This window comes from Sarcophilus harrisii, chromosome 1 (genome assembly GCF_902635505.1).
Source record: "Sarcophilus harrisii chromosome 1, mSarHar1.11, whole genome shotgun sequence".
Taxonomy (NCBI): Eukaryota; Metazoa; Chordata; class Mammalia; order Dasyuromorphia; family Dasyuridae; genus Sarcophilus; species Sarcophilus harrisii.
This window is the reverse complement of record NC_045426.1, coordinates 648,188,559-648,211,879: the sequence shown is the minus strand read 5'-3', so window position 1 is coordinate 648,211,879 and position 23,321 is coordinate 648,188,559. Positions and strand designations below refer to the sequence as shown.

Below are 23,321 nucleotides of genomic sequence, written 5' to 3'. Positions count from 1 at the left end.
CTATTATTAAAAAATAAAAGGAAGGTAAAAACATGGTCTTGCCTCAAGGAACTCTCAGTCTAATGGGGAAGAAACATACATAATTCTGATGTAGCTAGGACCACTCCAGGGAAAAGATCTGGAGGTGGGGGTGGGGGGGGGGGAGGAGTATCGATTTGTCCGCTGTAGAGAAGGGACCAGAACCCAGTTACGTCTAGAAATATTTATTTCTGAGGATGGATGGATGAAAAGTTTTAAATGAATGCCCATCGTGGGTAGGACGGTGCGTTAGAAACACCGGCTGGGATCGGGATAGCTGGATCCGAACCTCAGGCCTTTGGAAAGCCCGCTGCCTTCCTCTCCGGGGCCTCAGTTTCCTCTGTAGAATGCACTGATTGGACAAGCACGGGCTGGACTCCCGGGTGGAGGGCTTCGGAGCTGGGGCGGGGGTCTGCAGGGGGCAGCACGGAGCCGGCCTCGGGCACCCGGAAGGGCCCCGCCTCCGGCCCGCCCCGGCCCGCCCCGTCCAGCCCAGGGTGGCCGGTAGGCAGGCAGGCAGGCAGGCAGCCGCAGGGAGCTGTGCAGCAGCTGGGGCGGCTGCGAGCGCAGAGCTGCGGGCGCACTGACGGACCGACGAACGGCGCCTCCCCCCGCGCCCCCATGGCGGCCTCCGAGCGCCGCGCCTTCGCGCACAAGATCAACAGGTAACCGCCGGGCCCCCGGGCCCCTTCGGACGAGGGGCGGGGCGGTGGCCGAGCCCCCGCCACGTGCCCGGAGCCCCGCCTCCCTCGCGTGGGGGTCCACGGCCGTGCGCCCTTTCTTGGGTTTCTGGAGACTGGCGGGCGGCCGGAGTTGGGGGTCCGTGCGATCGCGCCCTAGCCTTTCCTTCACGCCGTCCGGTTCCAGGGGCCGGGAAGCCTCCGCCCTCCCCCCTTCACGGCCCCCAAATGTCCCCAGAGGCTGGAGGAAACCGACCAGTTTCTCCGTGGGTCCGCCAGTCCGACCAGTCGCGCGCCCTCCCCCGGGTCCATCCCTCGGACCAGCCTCCCCCGCTCTCCTGCTCCCATTTCCTGCTCCCTTTCCTCCCGAGCCTGTCCTGGAGGGAGGGACGGAGGAGGGGAGCTTCTGCACCGCCCGAGCCCGGGGACCAGCTGGGAGTGGGGGGAAGGGACGGCGTCTCCAGTGCCTACTTTTGCCCCTCTCTGCGCCCTCCTCGGGTCAGGAATGAGCCCCGCTGTTCCCCTGAGATTCAGAGGCAGCTTAGCCCAGCGCGCACACACACTGGGGAGGGGCTGGGGCTCCGTGGGCCCGGGACGCTGGAAGAAAGTGGAGAGAGTGACAGTTTGGGAAGTGGCTGCAGCTGGGCAAACAGGCATGGCCCCTTCCGAGTCCCTTTATCTGCCTCTCGGTGGATCTCCCTTTCTTTTCCCTTTTGCTTTCGGTCTCAAGTCGCCCAACCCAGCCTGGAGGAGGGGGAAGGTGGAGTCTTGTGATTCCAAAAGTTGCCGGGCCCTTGATAGTGGTGATGGGCTAATCGCTAACCCGGGCTGGGATAAGATGGGCCAAACTTCCCAGGCCAGACTGGGGCCCTGAGCCAGGACTTGGCAGCGCCGCCCCACGCCCTTCATCCTCAGAGATGCATCTTTTGGCTTCCTTCCACCCCACCCAGCACTAGTACTGATGGAAAGGGTGATAGATAAAGGTCCTCAGCTAATGTCCCAGAGTCACCCCCCCCAACCGGCGCTGATGGGGCAGGGGCTGAGTCGGGCCCACCTATTAGGGACAGGCTGGGGTTCACAGGGAACCGGCCTTGCCCTTGCAGAATTCAGCTTGGGAAAGAGCCGGCCTGGGCCTTGGCCCCCTGGAAAGACACAAGTCGGAGACAGAAGCAGCAACTTGGGTGAGCTCCTGCTCCTAGTCTGAGGGAAGAGATCGCCTCTGAAACAGGATGCTGTGATCTAGCAGTCCCAATGAGGCTCAGACAGTGAGGGGGATGGGGAGGGAGGCCGTGTCAGGCCCAGCTGGCCAACATAGGGAGTGGGGGCTGGGGGAGGGGGGAAGCGGGGAAGCGCAGGCTCCAGTCACCAGCTGCCTCCCAGGGGGATCTGGGCACCAGGCACCACAGGGTACGAGAAGCCCACACTACAGTGTACGGGTACCCATGGATACAGGGGCTCATGTCTCCAGTATCTCTGGGGGCCGAGGCAGGGGACAGACAAAAGTATGAGCACATGGGGAATGGTATTTCACTTGCCTTGACTCTTCTCTGTCCCTCTTGGTCTCAAGTGCTTTCTGCTCCACCCCAAAGAATATACAGCTGGGGCTTGGATTAGTTAAGGAAGCCTTTTCTACTCCTGAAGCTTAATAGAAAATGCCAATGTAAAGGTGGTCAAAAAAAATCTTGGGGGTCAGAAGGGACAGCAAGCCATGGAACATGAAAATCAGACCGTGTTGACTCTCTCCATTGGCCTGTCCCACGCTTGGGGCCCCCAGAAATCTATTTTCCTTCAGATCCTAGGATAGACCCCAAAGCTGTGTAGTTTAAGCCTTTAAGTTAACTGACTTGTCCAGAGATACACAGCTAGCAAATAGCAGAAATGCACAGGTGGTTATTCAGCTCCCTCTGCCCCCAGTCTCTGGAACTGGGTAAAGAGATCAGAAAAAAGCATCAGAAAACAGTTATTAAGAATCTGTTTATGTGCCAGGCACTGGGGGTACAAAGACCGAAATAAAGTCATCCCTGCCCTCAAGGGGCTTGTGTTTTATCTGGGAAAACAAAGTGTACTTATGTAGAAAATGAAATGTTTTAGAATAGAATGGAAATAGAAAACAAATCTAAAATCCTTTGGCTTCAGAAAGCCCTGGCAGCCTTGGTGATGGAGAAAGGGCTCGTGCAGGGAGGGATACCTGATTTTGGAAGGAAGCTGGCTAGTCTAAATCCAGGGAGGAGAGGGTTAACCTTAACCCTATCCAGCATGGGGCATCAATTGTGTCAAGATGACAGAAACTGGGGATAGAATATCTTAAATGAGAGACACACTGTGGGAGGGCCAGTTTGACTGAAACAGTGTATGAAGGAGAGCCATGAGCAATAAATTTGGAGCCAGTTTGTGAAACGCTTTAAATGCCATCAGAGGAGTTTGAATGTGATCCCAGAGATAATAGGGAGCCACTGCAGTTTATTGATCAGGGGAGTGATGTGTTCTAAGAGTGGAGAATAGATTGCAAAGGAGAGAGTGGAGGTAGGGAGATCAATTAAGGCAGTTACTGAAATCCAGGGGAGAGCTGATGAGGGACTGGATTAGAATCTAGGAGTCATCTGCGTAGATCATTGAAGTAGCTGATAAGCTTTACTTTAGAGAGTATGGGAAGAGAAGACTGAGCCTTGGGGCTAGAAGCCACACTTGGATGGTAGGAGGTGGGAGAGATGTGTATGATGGGCCAGCAAAGGATTAGCAAGAGAACTGGTTAGGGGCAGTGCCACAGAAACACAGAGAGAAAGAAGCAGCACGAAAGGAAGGGGTGAATGCTGCCGACGCGACATAATAACAGCTAGCACTTAGGTGGGGCTTTAAGGTTGCTCAAACGATTTCTGTTAACCCAGCCTGAGACACTTGGCAGCTATTGGAGTTTAGAGGAATTATAATCATATTTAAATAGCATTTACTGTGTGCCAGGCACTTTACAAATACTATCTCTTTTGACCCTCATAACAACCCGAAAGGAGGTGTTATTATTTATCTCCATTTTACAGAAGTGGGAACTGAGACAGAAAGGTTAAGTGATTGAGGCCAGATCTGAAGTTAGATACTCTTGACTCCAGAGTTAAATGTGCTTTGGGCTATACCATCTAGCTGCCCTCTTCACCACTGAGCTCTATAATTAGTCCTTTCTTTTTCTTTTCAAATTATTTTTTATTCTGAATTCAGTCATCAGTAAACATGAAACAGCAACTTCCAGTGGTTCTCCATTAGCTCAAGAATAAAATACAAACTCCTTAGTCTAGCATTTTCAGGCCCTCCATGACAAACATGAAAAATCGAATATTCAAAGAACAAAAAAGAATATTATAATATCTAAACCATGTGAACCTCTATGGCATATAGGGTTTTTTTTAAAGTATATATTAAGTTTTACATTGAAGTAATGAAATTCTCCTATTTGGGTCTCCTTCTTACCTTTTATGTATTTTTAAAAATGTAATTGATGTTCTTCTTTTTCTCTCCTATCTTTTCTTTCTTCCTTCCCTCTCTCTTTTCATCCTTTCTTGCTTCTTCATCTCTCTCCTTCTTTCCTTTATCTTCCTTTCTCTCTTTTTTCCTTTCCCTTTCTTTTCACTCTTTTGCTTTCTTTCTTCCTCCTATCTCTTTTTCCTTTCTTTCCTTTCCTTCCCTCTCTTCTTTTCTTCCTTCCTTCCCTTCCTCATTTCACTTTCTTTCCTTTCCTTTTTTCTACCCTTCTCTTCCTTTTTTTATTTCATTCTTTCTCTTTCCCTTCCTTTTCTTTTCCTTTCTCCCTTCCTTCCCTCTTTTTTCTTCCTTTCTCTCTTCTTTCCTTTATTTTCCTTTTTCTCCCTCTTTCTCTTTCCCTTTCTTCCCTTTCTTCCATCCACCTCTACCATTACCCACTATACTCCTTCTTTCCGAGTACATAGCTCCTCATCCTCTGCCTTCTATAAGAACCTCCTGCTCAGTCTCCCAGTTCCCAGCCTGTCCCCCCCACCAATCCAGCCTCCACAAAGCTGTCAGAATTCTCTTGCTGGGGCTCACTACTGTATCATTCCCTTTCTCAGAACCTTCTAGTGGTTCCCCACTGGCTCCAGAATAAACTACAATCAATTAGTATGACCTGGCTCTCACCCATCTTTCTAGCCTTGCTACGACTCCCTCCCAAAGGCCTGCCTTTTCTCAGTCTCCCTCCCACCCCCAGGTAGTCACCCTTCTTCCCCCACCTTGTAAATTACTTTGTATCCACTTACTGAGTGCATGGTGTACCTCTACTTCAACATCCAGCAAACTGTACAGAATCAGGAGTTACAGTTTCAGGTACAATCTTCTTTTTCTGTTCTACTGTAAATATAGAAATGTCCATTTTATTGAGTATTTAAGTTTAGATTTAAAAAAAATATATTAAAGCTTTTTATTTCCAAAACATATACATGGGTAAATTTTCAATACTGAGCCTTGCATAACCTTCTGTTCCAACTTTTCCCTTCCTTCCCCCCACCCGCTCCCCTAGATAGCAGGTAGTCCAATACATGTTAAATATGTTAAAGTATATGTTAAATCCAATAGATGTATACATAGTTTTTATGTTATCTTGCTGCGCAAGAAAAATCAGATCAGAAGGAAAAAAACTTAAGTTTAGATTTTTAAAAATTAAAAATAAATAAATCAAAGGAAGAACATAAACTTAAGAATAGGTGCAGTTTTCAGTTTTGTCCTTGTGGAAGAGTGGATAAGGGGGCTGCCCTTGGCTCCCAGGACCAAAAAGCCCTGAATTCAAATGCTTCCTCAGACACATTTGACCTTGTGACCTTGGACAAATCTGTGAACTTCTAGGTGATTTTGCATCTCTTTAAGATCAAGTTTTAGAGAACGTGCGTCTCCATTGGTAGAGAGTATCTTCCTTGGGAAATTACTAAATCATTGAAATTGCAGGTCTGAGACCTATCCCTAGCACCATGCCTGGTGCAGAGTGGGCGCTTTAATCATATTTATTGAATTTCTGAACTTGTTCTCCCAGTGCTGCTGGAGTGTGAACATCCCCTGAAGTGGAGACTCCATGGGCATTTCTGTGGGAGGTTCCCCCAGCTGAATGAGTCTCTAGCTCATCTCTACCTCTCAGAAACCTTAGGAGCCTCTACGGCTGAATTCTGCTGCCAGTTCCTCCATATCCCTGATTTTACCCAGTTATGTGCACTACGACTCACCTCCATTTCCCTTATATCCTTATATCCATTTCCCTTCTATCATACTGATTTCCAGGCTTAAGGCCAGGGATTGTTTCAGTCCTTGCACTTGTGTCCCTAACTCCTAGCCCCAGTGTCTGGGACACAGTAGGCACTTGATTTGGGGAATAGAATTGACATAAGGAAATAAGGCTGAGGGTTAGGTTTTTTAACAGACAGATCGGTAGATGCTACTACGTAGTTTACTTAGATTCTTTATTTTCCCTCTCTCTTTTTTTTTTTTTTAATTTCCCTTTATTTTATTTATAAGGCTACTGTTTGTTAAAGTGGCTCATGCTATTTTAGTGGAAAAGATGGAGATAGGAGCCAGGTGGTGAGGTGCACCTGTTTGGACATCCAGACCCACAGAGTAGGTAGGAGGTAATCTTCAAGGGAGTGCTCCCAGAAATCTGCTTTTAACCCAAATTTTTTAAACGCTATTGTTATTACATCAGTGATGTGGGTGAAGGTGTTGCTGGCATTAACCCCAGATTTACAGGTGACAAAGCTAAGGGTGATGGCTGCCATGTTGGATGAGAATTAGGATCTAAAAACATCTTAGTCAAATGGAAGAAAAGGAAATGCAGTTGAGAAATATAGAAATATATCATCTTTTAATAGGATTAAAAAAAAAGACTCCCCAAGTACAAGATGTGTGGAGTATGGCTATACTGCATGAAGGTTGGGGGGTTTTAGTGGACCAGAACTCACTGAAAGTGACTATAGCATGATAGGCTAGCTGAAAGATAAAATAAATCTCAGGCCTTTTCAGGCCACATTGAGCTTTCTGGAACATGGAAGTGATCATCCTCTGACCAGACCCACGTCTGAGCTGTTGTGGCCAATCCTGTGTGCCACATGTTAGGGGGGTCGTTGGTCCTTTGGTGCACGTCCAGAAGAAGGTACCAAGATGGCGAAGGCTCTTGAGTTCAGTAAGGATTGAGTAAAAGAGTTGGGAATGTTTAGTGTGAGAAGAGAAGATTTGGGGGACATAAACAAGTGTCTTTCAAAGTATTTGAAAAATCGAGGTCCCAAAAGGCAGCATTAGCAGCAGCCGGGAAAGCCGCGGACTCTGGGCGGATTCGGGCATCGGGGAAACCTTCCCTAGGAGTCTCCTTTCTTTGGAGGGCTTCATGTGAGGCTTTGGGCGCCTGGTTGGGGAGGTTGGTTTTTAGTGCTTCTGAGGCCCCGGGGCTCTGTGAAATCTATGGTCAGGGAAGAGGAAGAGGAGGACCCAGTGAAAGAGATGGAGAAGAGTAAATGGGAATTCTGAGAACCCCACAGAAAGCAGGGAGAGGAAGAAAGGTGGAGGACTGGGAAAAGGTCGTTCATTAGGCAGTTCAGAAGTCCCGGGGGGCCTTAATGGGACCAGCAGCGTCTGAATTCTCTTGCCAGTCGGTCCCAGGGCCCATTGTCATCCATCAGTCAGTCATGGGCGAGGAGTCCCCGAAGCCCTAGCTCTTTCCCAGGATCTGGCCATGGGGGGCAGAGAGCTGCGTCTGCAGGGGGAGACAGTGCTAAGAGGCCAGCCCTAGGAGAGCCACAGCGGGAGGCGGCAGCCTCTGTCCTGGAGCACCAAGCCTGCTGCTCCCCCATCCTGTCAGGCCCACCCCCAGCTCAGCTCTGGGGAAAGAACTGGAGCAGCTGGGAGCAGCCCAGGGAGCTGGGAGCCCGGGGAAGGGTCCAAAGGGGGCACAGAGGTCACTAGGCCAGAGAAGCAGTTCTCAGGCCCCAGTGGAGGGCGGGGCCGGCCTGATGTTTCCTGAAAGCCTCATCCTGGTGATGGGATCTTGGAAACCCCTCCCACTGTCCTGTCCTGCTTGTGTTTGGATAACAGCGTGTGTGTCTGTGTGTCTGTGTGTGTGTGTGTCTGTCTATGTCCAAGTTCCTATTTATCCCTCCTCTGCTGGGTAGACAAGAGAAGACACCTTTGATTAATTCACCAGTTAGTAAAAGTTCCCAGTCCTCCCCTTTTCTCTCCCCTTCACCCCACCAGTGTCCGACCTGGGAACGCTCAGGAAGAAGGGCCCGTTTCCTTGGGGTCCCAGGGGGCTCTCACAGCCTGGCCCCCAGGACCGTTAGGAGCGGCGCGGGGCTGTGGAATACCAGGCCCAGGGCCGGCTGGAGCTGGCCAGGGGAGGAGGGTGGCAGGTGTGACCACGAGCCCCCTCAGGCTCAGGGTCGGGGTCCCACACTCAGGCGCAGGCAGCGCTTCCGTGGCCCCGGGACGACCTGGCAGGGAGGATGCTTTCAGAAAGCGCCACACGGGTGAGAGCCCGGCCGCTAGTCCTTGCACGGCTGAGCCCGGAGACTTGGCTTCCCGGACTGCTCCCCTTAACTTTCTGGGAGAGGGCCTGGCCTGGGGAGCTGTGCCATCCTAGCCTCCCTGGGGCCGGCAGGAAGGAAGCCTTGGGGCCATCCGTCTCCTCCTGGTCTCAGTCTGCGTGTGAGGTCAGAGCAGGACTCGCAGGGCTGGGGCCGGGTTGGCTGGAGCTTCAGAGGGAGGGCTGGGTAACTGTCTGCATCGGAGATGTTTTGTCTGAGACCACCCGGGGCTACAGTCATTAATCCCCCTCGACCAGCCCCCCCTCTTTATGTCATTCTTTTGTTGCTGTTGCTCAGTTGCGCTGAATTCCTCATGGCCCTGTTTGGAGTTTTCTTGGTGGAGATGCTGGAGGGCGCCATTTCCTTCTCCATTTTACAGATGAGGAAACTGAGGCACACAGGGTTAAGTGACTGGCTGGGCCACCCAGCAGGGAAGCATCTGAGTCTGGATGTGAACTCCAGGCCAGTGCTCCAGCCGCTGCCCCCCCAGCTGCCCCTTTGCCCCATTTAACAGCCCACCAAAATGTAGGGCCTCTTGGTTCCTGTCTGACGGCCTTGTTTGTCCCTGCACTTTCCCACCTTTCCCCAGGAGTGACAGGGTCTGGGCCCGCTGAGCCTGGTGTCAGCTGGCAGGGGCAGTAGCCCCCCTGCTGGTGGGGTTCCCATGCTTCTCTGCCCTCTGAGCCCCATCGCCGCCCCCAGAAAGTATTCTTCCCGACCCCAAGGGGCTATAGAATGATCCACGGGAACGGGGCGGCCGAGGGGAACCTGAGGCCTTCTGCGGGGCGGCCGAGGGCAGAGCTGCAGTCCCAGCCCCACCAATCCGGCCCCCGGGTTGGCACACGTTGGAGTTGAAGTGCGCTGGGCCTGCTGACTCTCTGAGCTGTCTTGGCCCTCAGGATCCCAGCCTCTCGGCCTCCTGCTGGTTCCTCCAAGCAGAACGTGCCGGGGAAGCCAAGATGCCCCCCTCGAGCATGGGCCGACGCAGGTGTGGCCCCCCCGCAGGGCTGCTTGGGCACGAGATGGGCCAGTGGCTCCCTTCTCCTGTCACCGGGCTCCGGGGCCGGGCCCCAAAGCCAGCAGCGTGGGAGAGGGCTGGCCTGACTTCCTCTGCAGCCGGCCTGGTGGCTTTCTAAGGGTCCTGTGCTTGGAGCTCTTCCTGGTGCTTGGCCCACCCCCTTCCCCTCTGCCCCGGGCCCAGCCCTTTGCCTTCCCCTGGGACTCCCCTGGGGAAGCCGAGCCTGGAATGCCGAGCCCCTCCCTTCCCAGCCTGGCAGCTGCCGGGCGAGGGCAGGGGGAAGAAGGAGGAGGAGGAGGTATGCTCTGTTTCCATTGTTTCGGAAAGGCCGCAGCTCAGCCAGGCCCTGAAAGCCCCTGTCAGGCTCCTTTCCTCAGAAATCTCTCAGAGGGATCGCTGGGCCAGGGAGCCCCGCCAATCCCATCCCTGAACCCTTAGGCCTGTGGGATTCCCAGGCCCTCAGGGGGCAGGCTCAGGGCACGATAGGGACAGGGAGAAGGGAGCCCAGAATCCTGCTTGGGAAAGGGGGGCTCCAGAATGAGAGAAGGGCTTCCTAGGGTCAGCTCTGAGGTCAGAGAACCTGGGATTGAAGTTCCACTCCCTTATCTTCTCTCTGCACAGCTTGGGGCAAATTGAGAGAGAAATGACGATAGGGAGAGGAGAAGGAGATGTGAGAGACAGAGACAGAGAGACATGAAGAAAAGAGGGAGAGGGAAGAAAGGGAGTGAGAGAGAAAGAGGGATGGAGATGAAGAGAGGGAAGGGAAGGAAAGGGATGAGAGAGAAATGGAGAGATGAAGAGAAAAAGGGAGAGAGAGAGACAGAAAGAGGGGGGGAGGAGGGGGAGGGAAGGAAGGGATGGGAGAAAGTGAGACGTAGAGAGAGAAGGAAACGGAAAAGAATAGAAGAAAGGAGTCAGAGAAAGGAGGTGGTGGAGGAGAAAAGTCCCTGATGGGGACTCAGAGCTATTGGCCACAGAACCAGCCTGGCCCAGAGATCAAAGGAGCTCTTTGCTCTCCAGACACTGCTGACCCTTTCCAAAAGCATCATCTCGGTTCTGAAGCCTCCAGGAAGTGACTTCCGGACCAAATGGTGTGAGATGTTATCTCCCCTCACCAAATACAGGCACACACAAGCCTGGTTGTATATACATAGACTTACACACACACTCTTTTGCGCTCTCTCTCTCTCTGTCTGTCTCTCTCTGTCTCCGTCTCTCTTCCTCTCTCTCTCTGTCTCTCTCTCTCTCTCTCTCTCTCTCTCTCTGTCTCTCCCTGTCTCTGTCTCTGTCTCTCTCTCTCTGTGTCTCTCTGTCTCTCTCTCTCTCTCTCTCTGTTTCTCTGTCTCTGTCTCTGTCTCTGTCTCTCTCTCTCTCTCTCTCTCTCTCTCTCTCTCTGTTTCTCTGTCTCTGTCTCCCTCGTGCTTGTGGGTAGAGCAGAGGACCTGAGATCTGAAGGCTGGGCAGTTTCAGACCCGGCCTCGCCAGTGCTCTGGGGGCTCAGTCACTGTTCGGCCCCGGGGCCACAGCGATGCTCTGTGAGTGAGCTGGGCAGTGCTGCCCATAACCCGGCGACGGGGACTCTAGCCACAGCCGCCCGTGACGCGCCCAAAGAAATAGTGGCTCTGTTGTTTCCTCACCCACCCCCCACCTGGGAGGAGGCCGTTGCAGCTGAGGGTGCTGAGGGACCAGCGGCTCCCTGGGAGCTTGTGCGAGATCCTGGGCAGAGCCCACCTCTGAGCACAGAGCAGCGGGGGGAGGGGGGAGCAGCCCCTGAGCGCTGGGCCAAGGGGACGGGCCTTCACTTTACTCTGCTTCTCCACATGGGGAAACTGAGGCTCAGAGAGGGCAGGAAATAGCCGCCAGTCACATAGCAGTCTGGCAGAGTGGGGAGGAGCTGCCCACGACTGGCACACAGTGGGTGTTCCTTATCCCCAGGGTAGGGAGGACTAGAGCACAGAGCCCCTGCCCACCTTCCCCGTCTGCCATGTCGGAAGGAAGCAGAGCCCGGGCTGTTGGCTGGTCCCTGCTGGGCTCAAGGAGCCAAGGGCCCGGCCTTCCCACCCACCGCAGCTCCCAAAGCGCTGGCAAGCTGCTCTGCATCCCCAGTCTGGGCTGGGGCCAGGGGCTGTGGAGAATTCCTGTGCTTTATCTTCTGTCCCCACCTTTTCCTCTGAGTGTAAATAACGTGTGAGGACCCAGGGCGTTTCTCACAGTGCTCCCGGCCCCTCGTGCCGGCCCCGCCAGCAGGAGCCCCCCACCTCCCCCAGCCCTCTGTCCTTCTGAGCCCAGCTTGTACCCTGCAGGACGGTGGCGGCCGAGGTCAGGAAGCAGGTGTCCCGCGAGTACAGCGGCTCCCCTCAGCTCTGCAAGAGGAGAAGCGGCTCCCAGCAGGTTGTGAGTGGGGCCCGGGGGGAGGGAGAACAGCTGAGACCCCGCCTGGGGCCCGGCTGGGGGGTGGGGTGGTACTGGCCACTGCTGCCGGCCCTCCTGGGCAGTCAGGGGGCCCCCACAGCCCAGGCCCTTGGGGGGCTCGTGCGCCTGGCTGGCCGCTTCTGCGTGCCCAGGCTCAGGCAGGCTGCGGCTACTCCAATCCCTGACAACAGCCGGAACGGCCACTGCCCAGACACAGCCGCCCAGACCTCAGACAGCCCTTGGCAACCTGCCCCCTACCCATATCACAGATGGGGAGACTGAGGCAGCTGTGTGGGCCCCGTCTCAGAGCGGTGCTGTCCCTTGGGAGGGGAGGGGCATATCTAAGGCCTAAAAGAAGGGGAGGCTCAGAGTCCAAGGAGGTATCCAGAGGAATTCTCATCCTGAGAGCTGGTTCCATGGCCCCTGGGGGAGGGGGGAGAGGGGGGGAGAGGGGTTGTACATGGGAGGTAGCATTTTGGCCCACACATCCCCTCCGGCGTTTCTCTGCTGGGGACCAGTTGGGAAAAGGGGGGAGGGTCAGCAGTCTGACCGGAATAGCCTCTTAGCCGGCCGGGAAAGGCTGGAGAAAAGGGAAAGGAGGCCGGTGTGGACACTTGCTGCCTCAGCCAGGTCTGGTCTAGGGCTGAGGGCCCTCCCTGCCTCCCCAGTCCCCTGTGGTTGTTGCGGTCCCCTCCCACACTTCCTCCTGTGGCCGGGTATCTCCGCCTGTGGCTGAGGAAAGGGAACCCCGGAGGTCCGGCTCATTTCGTTGAGTTCTCAGGCTTTTGGCTTTGGGCAGGGATGGCCTTGGCTCCCATGGTCCTTCCCGCCCCACTGGGCTCTCCTCTCCCAATGAATGCGTGGGGTCTTCCTTCGATCTTCAGGCTTCTTCCCATTCAGTCAGGGCTGGATTTCCGTCTTTTCTGCCCTTCCTGTTTCCACACCCTCCTCCTCCCCCTGCCCTTTATTCTTCTCTTCTTTCCCCTCCCTCCTCTTCCTTCTCCTATCTTCCCCACACCTCCCCCTCTTTCCTCTCTCCCCCTTTCCTTCCTCTCCTTTTCCCTTTTCTCCTCCTTTTCTCTCCCTCCTCCTCCTTCCATCTCTCACTTTTCCTCCTCTTCTTCCTCCTGCCCTTCTCCATCTTTTTTCTCTTCCCCTTCCCCCTCTCTCTTCCCCTCCTTCCCTCTGCTCCCCTTTTTTCTCCTTTTCCCCTTCTCCACCTCCGCTCCCATCCCTCCCTTGCTCCTGCCGGCCTCCCTCCTTTTTCTCCCTCTTCTCCTCCTTCCCCCTTTTCTCCTCCCCGCTCCTTCCCCACTTAGTCATTATCAGCACTGCCCCCTGCTGTTTGGGTTGGCCTTGACAAGTGATGAGGCCCTCTGGGCCAGAAGCCGGGCTTGGGCAGGGGACCGGGAGCCTGGGAATGACCCACCTGGAAAGGCCCTTCGGCCGCTTCCAGAGGAAGCCCTCGGGACCAGGTGGCTTCGGGCCTGTGGGGGAAGAAGTGGCTGTTTTCTGTTGCCCCCGAGGGCATGACCCGGAGCAGTGAGGGAGGTCACAGAGGGCAGGATGTGGTCTGACTTGAGGAAAAGAGCTTGTGAGCGGTCAGCAGCGGCCGCGGGCCGGAAAGCTGATGGTCCCTGCCAACTGCAGGGCAGAGGGCTCGATCCCTGCCGGGACAGTCCGGGAGAGCCAAGCCCGACCCCTCTGCTCTTGGGGCCGCCCTCCTCCCGCTCTGGGGAGGAGCTGATCCTACATTGGGGGGGCTGCCCTCAGGTCCCCCTGACGGAGGTTGTGGAGCCCCTGGACCTGGAGGAGTTCCTGCTGAACCACCCTTTGGATGCAGAGCCCGGCCCGCTGCGAGACCTCATGGAGTTCCCGGCCGATGACCTGGAGCTGGTGCTGCAGACGCGCGAGTGCCGGACCACAGAGCCAGGGATCCCGGAAGAGGGGTGGGTGCCCCCCCCGTCCCACCCTTGGGCCTGGGCCTCCATTCTCAGCCCCTGACACCCCAATTCTCCTATCTCCTCCAAAAGGAAACTGGACGCTCGGGTGAGAGATGCAGTTGAAATCTATACTGAGGATTGGGTCATCGTCCGCAGAAAGTGAGTAATCTCAGAAGCGGGTCCTATTGGCTGGGTCTCTGGGCCGGTGTTCTAGAGGCCCGGACACTAGGACACTAGGCAGGCATTGAACCTGGCTCAGTTTCCCTCTCTGCAAAATGGGCCTTATCCATGGTCGCTGAAAACCAAGGTGGGCACTTGCCACTGCTGCTTGGGTGGAGAGCTGCGGCATTTTGGCAGTATTCGGGGGGTTTTACCTGGCCCCCAGCCACATTTTGGCAGTATTCGGGGGGTTTTAGCTGATTCCCCCAGCCAGGGTGGGTCTCTCTAAATCAGGCAGAGAAAAGTCCTTCACGGCTGAGCCTGATTTTGAGCTAAGCTGCTCTTCTGACCAGAGTTCCTGCTGACTTCCCTGCCTGTGATGTCGCCTCCCACCCCCGGGAAACTTCCTGTCTTTCTGTTGATCTTCCCCCTAGCTCCTAAAGGGAAGAGGACATGGGGACATTCCATTCCTTCTCCTTCCTCTTTAACTGAGGAAGAGGGTGAAGGCCCAGAGAGAGAATGGGCAGCCTGGCCCCGGTCACCCCAGGTCCCTGCCCTGAGCCGATGCCCTCTTGTGTACCGACATCTGGTACAAGAGGAGACCTACCTACCCTCAAAAGCTGGGCCATGTGGCCTTTGTGGGCAAAGCTGGCAGCTCCCTGGCATGGAACCTAACCCTCTCCCACTGCCCCTGCCCTCACCTCTGCCAGGTACCAGAACCTGAGTTCATCATACAGTCCCAATACCTCCGAGAGGCACCGAGAGCGGCAGAAAAGCCTGAGTCGACAAGTCTTTGAGATGGATTCAGCTGCAGATGAGAGGCTGGGCTCTGAGGACTTGGTAAGATCCAGCTGGAAACTCTGCCCTGGTCCCTCTCCTTCTAAGCTGTCCATACCAACTTTGTTTTTGCTTTTTATAATAATTGTTTTTTTATTTTTCAAAATACATACCAAGATAGTTTTCAAATTTCTCCTTTAAAAAACCTTGCATTCCAAATTTTTTCCCTCCCTTTCTCCTAGACAGCAAGTAATCCAATATAAGTTAAAACATCTGCATTCTTCTAAACATATTTCCATATTTATCATGCTGCACAAAAAAATCACATTGAATAGGGGAAAAAATGAGAAAGAAAAAAAAAGCAAGCAAACAGATACCATGAAAAAATGTTATGAACGACATTCAGTTCCCATAGTTCTTTCTCTGGATGTGGATGGTTCTCTCCATTTCAAGTCTATTGAAATTGTTCCAAATTAGCTCATTGTTGAAAAGAACCATATCTATCACAATTGATCATCTTCTTGTTGCCATGTACAATGATCTCCTGGTTCTACTCACTTCACTTAGCATCATTTCATGTAAGTCTCTCCAGGCCTCTCTGAAATCATCCTGTTGGTCATCTCTTACAGAACAATAGTTTTCTGTAGCATTCATACACCACAATTTACCCAACCATTCTCCAGTTCCCAGTTTATGGCCACTACAAACAGGGCTGCCACAAACATTTTTGCACATGTGGGTCCCTTTCCCTCTTTTAAGATCTCTTTGGGGTATAAGCCCAGTAGAAACACTGCTGGATCAGAGAGCTTGCCCAATTTGATAGCCCTTTGAGCATAGTTCCAAATTGCTCTCCAGAATGGGTGGATGTAGTCACAACTCCACCAACAATGTATCAGTGTCCCAGTTTTCCCACATCCCCTCCAACATTCAGCAGTATCTTTTCCTGTCATTCTACCCAGTCTGACAGGTATGTAATGGTAACTCAGAGCTGTCTTACGTTGCATTTCTCTAACAGTGATTTAAGCATTTTTTCATATGACTAGAAATGGCTTCAGTTTCTTTGTCTGAAAATTGTTCATATCCTTTGACCATTTCATCAATTAGAGAATGGCTTATACATACCTAACTTGATTCTGCAGGTAACACTTGAAATTAGGAAGGCCTGAGTTCAAATCCAGCCTCAGACACTTAATAGCTGTGTGACCCTTGGCAGGACACTTAATACTCTGTTTCCCTTTATTATTATTTAATTAGTTTTATTGTATTTTACTACTATTAATACTAGCCCCAAACTCCCAGGGTTGTTGTGAGGATAAAAGAGATAATATTTGTAAAGCACTCTAAACACTGGCTGTCACTATTTAGCCCTTTCCCTTCTGGGCTAACCACGCTCACTGATCCTTCAGGACTGGACACGCCTGCGTGGACCACCCCCTTCTCCAGTGCCCTAGGGTCAGTGCAGCTGCTCCGGGCTCAGGATTCTATTTCTGCCTGTCTCTGGTTGTCCAGTTTGGGAATGGAGTTTAGTGACTCCTCCTCCAGGGCCTGGCTGACCAGCAGGGTCTCTGGGCGTATAAACTTATTTAATGTTAACCACTGAATGCAGTGAAACACACGGAAGGAGAAGGGCCTGCCGGGGCGCGGGCAGCTCCCTCACTGACCTCCTCCTTGCCCCCCAGGATGACCTGAAGCACTGCTCGGCCTCCCTGGACGACACACCCCGGGGGAGCTGGGCTTCCAACATCTTCGACCTGAAAAACTCTGCTGCGGACTCACTGCTGCCGTCCCTGCTGGAGCACACAGCCCCCGAGGAGATCGACCGCAGGAACGAGGAGCTCCGGAGTCAGAACCGGCCCCGCAATCTCTTGGCCCTGTACCCCGCCCCGGATGAGGTGAACCCCGCCAGAGCTCCGCTCGCAAAGTCTTGGGACTCTGGGCTCAAGGGCCTTGGGGGGGGGGGCCGCGGGGGCGAGCTTGGGCGCCAATCTGTGGCCTTGGAAGAGAGGGATCCCCTCCCTAGCGGGACGGACGGTGCTGCAGGCGCAGACCTGGCCACAGAATCCCACTTTAATGCCCTTGTCAGAGCTCCGGCCCCCTGCGCAGCCCCTGCCAGTCCACGTCTCTGGGGCGTGCAAGAGTCACCCGCTCTGCGTTCTCCCGCAGGATGAGGCTGTTGAGCGTTGCAGTGTCCCAGAGCCCCCCAAAGAACACTTTGGGCAGAGAATCCTGGTCAAATGTCTGTCTCTCAAGTGAGTGTGGACTTTACCTTGCTCTCCCCACCCACGCCCTGCCCCTGCCCTGGGTCCCTGGAGGATGTCTCGGGTAACCAACCCCGTGCCCCCACAGCAGACGCTGAGGGCAAACACGAGGGGCGAGGTGGGGGGCAGAGAGACCTTGCTGGGAGAGTGGGCCCTGGGAGAAGGCCGCGGGAATGTCTGAACTCAGAAGAGACCGAGACCACCGAGGTGGGGAGTGCAGGGGCCTTTCTGGCAGAAAGCAGATGTGACGCGGTGCCCTCCCAAGGATGTGCTTGTTCAGAAAGAAGCTGCAGTTCCATTAGTGTAGCCCTGCCCTCCCGTGCCCCACCCGCCCAGTCTTGTACTCTGGGTCTGGGAGCTGTGAGTATTCTTGTGGGCCAGCCCCGGACTTGAGAATCAAGAATCCGGCCTCAGATGCTTGCGTTTATGAGCCGGGCCAGGCAATTTCCCGCTTTCTGCCTGTCTCCTCATCGGCCAGCACGAGGCTTGGCCAGCTGTGCTGCCCCCGGGGCAGGCCTGGTGATGGGGAGCCTCAGCAGCCAGGGAACAATCACATTTTGGGCACAGTAGCTGGCACATAATCCATGAGGGCAGAGGGAGGGCCGTGCTCTGAGCAGGTCCAAGCAATCCCCACCAAGAAACTCCAGATGTTAGAAATGCAAAGGGCGATCGGATCGGGGCACAGTGAATGGAGTACGAGTCCTAGAGTCAGGAAGGCCCAAATTCAGAGGTGACTTCAGACACTGGCTGTGTAACCTTATGCAAGTTCCTTAACTGTGATTGCTGGTCCTCTCCCCCCCCCCCCTGAAAAAAAAAAAAAAGACTCAGGATTTTTTTAAAGCTTTTTTTATTTTTTATTTTCAAAATATATACATGGATTTTTCGACAATGACCCTTGCAAAACTTTGTGTTCCAAATCCCCTCCCCATCCTCTCCCCTAGATGGCAAGTAATCCAATATATGTTAAACATGGGAAAAAAAAGTTAAATCCAGTATATGTATACCTATTTATATAATTATGCTGCATAGGAAAAATCAGATCAAAAAGTTTAAAAAATGAGAAAGAAAATAAAATGCAAGCAAACAACGACTAAAAGAGTGAAAATGCTGTGTTGGGAACTACCTCCAGTTCCCACACTCCTCTCTCTAGGTGCAGATGGCTCTCTTCACAAGATCATTGAAAATGGTCTGAATCCTCTCATTGCTGGAAAGAGCCACGTCCGTCAGAACTGATCCTCATATAGTCTTGTTGCCGCGTACAATGATCTTGGGGATTTTTTTTTAAACCGCTTTTAGAAATAAAAACAAAATCTCTTTATTGACCCATCCATCTGCTGGAGTTTTATAACCTGCTGAACCAAAGGGTTCCAAGAGCACTTACTATAAAAAACAAACAAGCAAAACAACCTTTGAACATTATTTTGTATCTAAGATACAGCAAAACACAAACAAGTTTTAAACATTTAGGGGGATAATTCCCCACAGGATCCTTCTTGCTTTGTGCCCTATTTTAGGAGTTTGTAGAATCTTTTTATACACATATAGATATAAACATATATAAGACTCAGGAAGTAAACATCAACTTTATCAGTGGGAGAGGTAAAAGAAAGGCCTCAAGCAAGCAACTCTTACCTATCCAAGCCTTCGCTTTCTCATCCATAAAATGGGCATTTGCTTTCTAGCTCTTAGGATGTTATGAGGAGAGCCACAAGTAAATGGGGGTGCTCATTATTCTTAGGACTTTGTGCCTGAAGTCTTCAGGGAGGGCTGCCGGGCTTGCTCAGGGCCAAGGGGCCGAGCCTGCGGGTGCAATGGGATGGGGGGGAACTTCTTCCATGTGATTCTTCCCATCCAGGTTTGAGATAGAAATCGAGCCCATCTTTGGAATCCTTGCCCTGTATGACATCAAGGAAAAGAAGAAGGTAGGCAGCTGCCCGTCCTCCTGGGCCTAATGGCCCTGTGGGGCTCCCTGGGAGGCCCTGCTGTCCTGGGACAGCTCACACCTGGAGACCTGCTATGTAGTAGGGGAAAGATCAGTAACAGCCCCTCTGCCTTCCCTTGCATGGAACCCTCCTCTGATTCCTGGCCGCCAAACCCCCCAGCTGTCACACTGTTCTCTCAGAATATATTCCGACTATTTCTATACATGGGGGAGTATGGAATGAGTTTGGGGCTTGGAGTCAAGAAATCCTAAATTTAAGCTTCCTAGCTGTGTGATTCTGAACAAATCATTTAACCTAGAAAAGCTTCTGTTTTCTTTCTTTTTTTTTTAATTTTCTTTTAAAAAATTTCCCCCTCTTTATAGTATTATATTTTTTCCAGTTACATGTAAATATAGTTTTCAACATTTTTTTCTCCCTCCATCTCCTCTACTCCTCTCCCTAAGATGGGAAGTAGTCTGATATAGGTTATACATGTACAATTATGTTAAATATATTTCCATATTAGTCATGTTGTGAAAGAAGAATCAGAACAAAAGGGAAAAATCACAAGAAGAAAAAAGTTACAATCCTGTGCTATTCTATTCAGACTCCATAGTTCTTTCTCTGGATATGGATGAAGTGTTAGTTTTCTTGAAAATAAAGCACTGTTTGGAATAAGGCCTGTCGGCCCTACTAGAGGTAGTTATCGAGAGGTACATATTGTACAAAGCTGGAAGCACCTTGTATTATTAACTGTGATCATTGCTGAGAGGCAGTAGCACAGTGGGCAGAGAAGTGGTCTCAGAGCCGGAGCAGGGCACTTGTGGAGTCATACCCTGAATGAATCTGCCTTAGAGCTCCCTATCCCAACAACATCACAGGTCTGGTCAGAAATTAATAAATATTAAACAACAAAACCACCTATTCCCAGAGGTTCTAAAATATAATCTCCTTGAGGTCAGAGAGCTGTTTTTTTCCCAAGGTCATGTCTCCAGCACCTAGCATAGAGCCTCGTATATAAGTTTTTTAAATGTTCAGATTGACCTGGCCCTGGGCGAGGGTCCAGAGGACTCCCTGGAAGCTGCCGCTGCTCTCCCATAATGTTTCCCCCCTACAGATCTCAGAAAATTTCTACTTTGACCTGAATTCTGACCACATGAAGGGACTGCTCCGGGCCCATGTGGCACACCCAGCCATCTCCACCCTGGCGCGCTCTGCCATATTTTCCATCACCTACCCCTCCCCAGACATCTTCCTGGTCATTAAGGTGAGCAAGTACTTGCTTGGGACCTTCTTCAGGCTCCTGGTCCCCCGGCCCCCAGCTGGCGTTGTTCTCTCCTTAGAATACTTTGTATTTACCTATTTCTGTACCCCAGGTGAACTAAAACGAGAATTGGGCCTGGGATGAGAGGTCTGATATCCCAGGCACTCCTGGTTGTGGGATAGTCATGGAACGGAGGGAAGGAGCAAAGGATGGATGGGACCGAGGGGCTGGCTGGGCAGCCTGGACTCTGGGAAGAGGCGGTCCTTCTGGGCTGGGCAGTCCAAGAATCCTTCCCATAAGAAGGGCGCCTTAACTTGGGCCTTTGGGGAACGGCTGAGACTTGGGTGGGGTAGATGGCAGCGGGGGTGCCATTGTGTACCAGAATGATGGCAGAGGAAGGAAGGAGGCGCGTCTTAAAGCCAGACCCTGCAGAGTTCTGAATTCCAGGACAGAATGGAGAGCCTCCGGGCAGTGAGCTCCGGTAGGAAGCCTGACTTTCGGTCAGGGGGCATCTTTTAAGTATTTGCTCTATAAGTCCTAGGATTAAAGACAGGCCCTACCCTAAGGAGTTCACAGTCTAAAAGGAAATATAATGTGTAAGTAACTATATCCATGTAGAATAAAAGCACTTTGCATGGAAGTTAGTCTCAGAGAACAGGTACTAGTGATTGGGGAAGAGGGGCAGTGTCAGGACCAGGAAAGGCTTCTCTTGGAAGATATGATTTAAGTCTTCAGTGAACCAATGAAAGTGCATGGAGTCAAGAGGGAGAACGCTACATCAGGCCAGTGTCACTCAATTGCAGAATCCATGGAGGAGAGTAATGTGTAAGAGGACTGGAAAGGTAGGAAGGGACTTTCAGAGTCAGGCCAAGGATTTTATATTTAGTTATGGAGGAGATAGGGAATCACTGATGTTCACTGAGTAGTTAGGAGATGGAGGAGTGGTATAATTTCCTCATACTTTAGGAAAATTATTTTGGTAGCTGAGTGAAGGTTGGACTCAGCAGGAAGAGAGATGAGGCAGAGAAATCATTAGGATATGACATGAAGTGATGCACGCCTGTCCCAGGGCATTGTGTATGACAGGAGAGAGGAGGACTTATAAGGGAGCTGTTCTGGGTAGAAATGGTGAGACTTGAACGTAGGTTAGCTTTATAAAGAATGTTGACTTGGGTCACAGGTGAGACTTGTCAGAAATGGGAGATTATTGGCGTAACTGGGAAAAGAGTTCAGGGGAAAGGTAGTGAATTCTGTTTTGGACTTGTGGAATTTGAAAAACCTACAAGACACCCAGTTTTAGATGTTCACAAGACAATTGGTGATGTTAAGACTAGAGCTCAAGAGACACAGTAGGACTGGATGTATAATTTTGGGAGAGATGATCATTGAACCTATAGGAGTTGATGAGATCACCAGATAGGATAAAGAAAGAGGGCCGGGACCGAACCTTGAGGGGTGCCCACAATGGGCATCCAGATGGAAATCCACAAGCTACTAACAGTTATTGATTTGGAGACACTGAATTACATGGTCAGAACTCTGAGTTGGGAGGTACATTAGCTGATCAGAACTTTGATTTAAAGGGCAACTAGATGGTTCAGTGGAGAGGGCATCAGCCTTGGAGTCAGGAGGACTGGGATACTCACTAGCTGTGTGACCTTGGACAAATCACGTAATCCCTCCAAAACTAAAACTCAGAACCTTGCTTTAGAAAGATCAGTTTGATAGATAGTCTAGTTGTCGGATGGATAGTCTAGTTGTTGGATGGACCCAAACAGGGAGAGATTTGAATTGGGAGACTGACTGTAAGATGGTCACACTGGTCTGGGACGGTGAGGGCCTGGTACCAGAGTGAGTGGGGAGGAGACTCGGATAGGAGGGGCTGTGAAGGGAGTGGATACGTGAGATGGGGTCTCAGTTCTCTTGCACACAACTTGCAGGCCTTGGTTTCCTGACTGAGGAAGAGAGGGAGCCAGATTTCATTCTCTCTGAGGTCTCTTCTAGCTCTCAGCCTCAGCTCTGTTTCTGAGAGGCCAGGAAGCAGTGGTCACCCTTCCCAGCAGCATCTCCCAGCTGAGGGACATCCCCAGGCTCCCTCTCCATGACCCCCTGGAGGGCTTTGCCTTAGGCGTGGGTGAGCAGCTGCAGGGACCAAGCGGGCTAGGAGAGATCTTGCCCAGGACCAGACCCAGCTCCATACTGGGTCTACTGCCTCACCTGCTCCCTTCTTGTTCTTTCTGAACCAAAGAGGCCTTGCGTCCTGCCCTGCCTCCTACCCCTTGAGCTAACTCATGCTATTCTCAACCCTCCCTTCTCCCACAGCTGGAGAAAGTCTTGCAGCAAGGGGACATCGCTGAGTGCTGTGAGCCTTACATGGTCATGAAGGAGTCGGATGCTGTGAAGGTGGGAGCCTGGCAGGTGGAGACTGTGGGCGGGGGTGGGGAATCCCCTGGGACGTCCCAGCCCCAAAGCAACCATCGCTAGCATTCTCTAGCCTGGGCCATGAGGGGATCCTCACTTTAGATAGAAAGATGGAGGCCCGGAATGACCCAGCTAGTGTTTCACAGCCAGGCCCTGGGAGAGCTGGAGCCAAGAACCCCAGCTTTGTAACCCCCAGCCCAACTGGGCTGTTCTACGGTGAGGAGGTGGGGACCAGGTTAGGATTCTAAGGGGAAACCATGTCTCGGGGGGGACAGAACAAGGAGAAGCTGGAGAAGTTACGTCACGCAGCCGAACAGTTTTGCAGCCGTCTGGGCTGCTACCGCATGCCCTTTGCCTGGACTGCCGTGCACCTGGCCAACATTATCAACAGTGCTGGCTCCACGGACCGAGATTCCTCTGACTCTGAGAGTGGTGAGCGGGGGGGGAAACCATGGAGCCCAAGGTGTGACCGCTGGGGGAAGCTGAGAGGGGGGCTCCTGGGCGCAGATGCTCCGGGGAGAAGCCTTATGAGGTGGGGGTGCTGGTCCCGGCCCCTGGGGGTCCTTCTCTGAGCCAGAGGGATGCTTTCGGTGATTCCTTCTTCAATAATCTTTCTTCTCTAATCCTTAATTGTGCAAAAGTCTTCCCTTTGCACAGCCCTCCCTCACAAAGGACAACAACAAGGAGGCTCTATAGATTTTGAGATTTCCTGCCCCAAGTCATGGAAGGTAGTGAGGAGCCAGGTAGCCACGCCTTTGAGGGGTTTCCCCCTCTCGAGCAGTAGAGAAAAACAGAGCGAGACAGTCTCTCCCCATCCTGCTCTTTGCTACTTTCTCTAGTCAGACCCCAGCTTCAGAACTTTTCCTCTTCAGGTCAGCTCCTAACGTCAAGGG

The 23,321-nt window shown here is 52.4% G+C and overlaps 1 protein-coding gene across 1 annotated transcript in view; it reads left to right on the top strand.

The window, feature by feature from the left end:
* The first annotated feature begins 510 nt into the window (after positions 1 to 510).
* The window catches only part of DOCK6 (dedicator of cytokinesis 6), a 47,677-nt gene continuing 24,866 nt past the window's right edge, over positions 511 to 23,321 (top strand). The window contains exons 1-11 of the mRNA XM_031947737.1: positions 511 to 683; positions 11,576 to 11,666; positions 13,458 to 13,633; positions 13,718 to 13,786; positions 14,497 to 14,626; positions 16,243 to 16,455; positions 16,727 to 16,812; positions 18,677 to 18,743; positions 19,861 to 20,010; positions 22,330 to 22,410; positions 22,704 to 22,860. Of these exons, the coding sequence (XP_031803597.1) occupies positions 640 to 683; positions 11,576 to 11,666; positions 13,458 to 13,633; positions 13,718 to 13,786; positions 14,497 to 14,626; positions 16,243 to 16,455; positions 16,727 to 16,812; positions 18,677 to 18,743; positions 19,861 to 20,010; positions 22,330 to 22,410; positions 22,704 to 22,860 (1,264 nt within the window). The 5' untranslated portion in view covers positions 511 to 639. The remainder of the gene's footprint in view (positions 684 to 11,575; positions 11,667 to 13,457; positions 13,634 to 13,717; positions 13,787 to 14,496; positions 14,627 to 16,242; positions 16,456 to 16,726; positions 16,813 to 18,676; positions 18,744 to 19,860; positions 20,011 to 22,329; positions 22,411 to 22,703; positions 22,861 to 23,321) is intronic.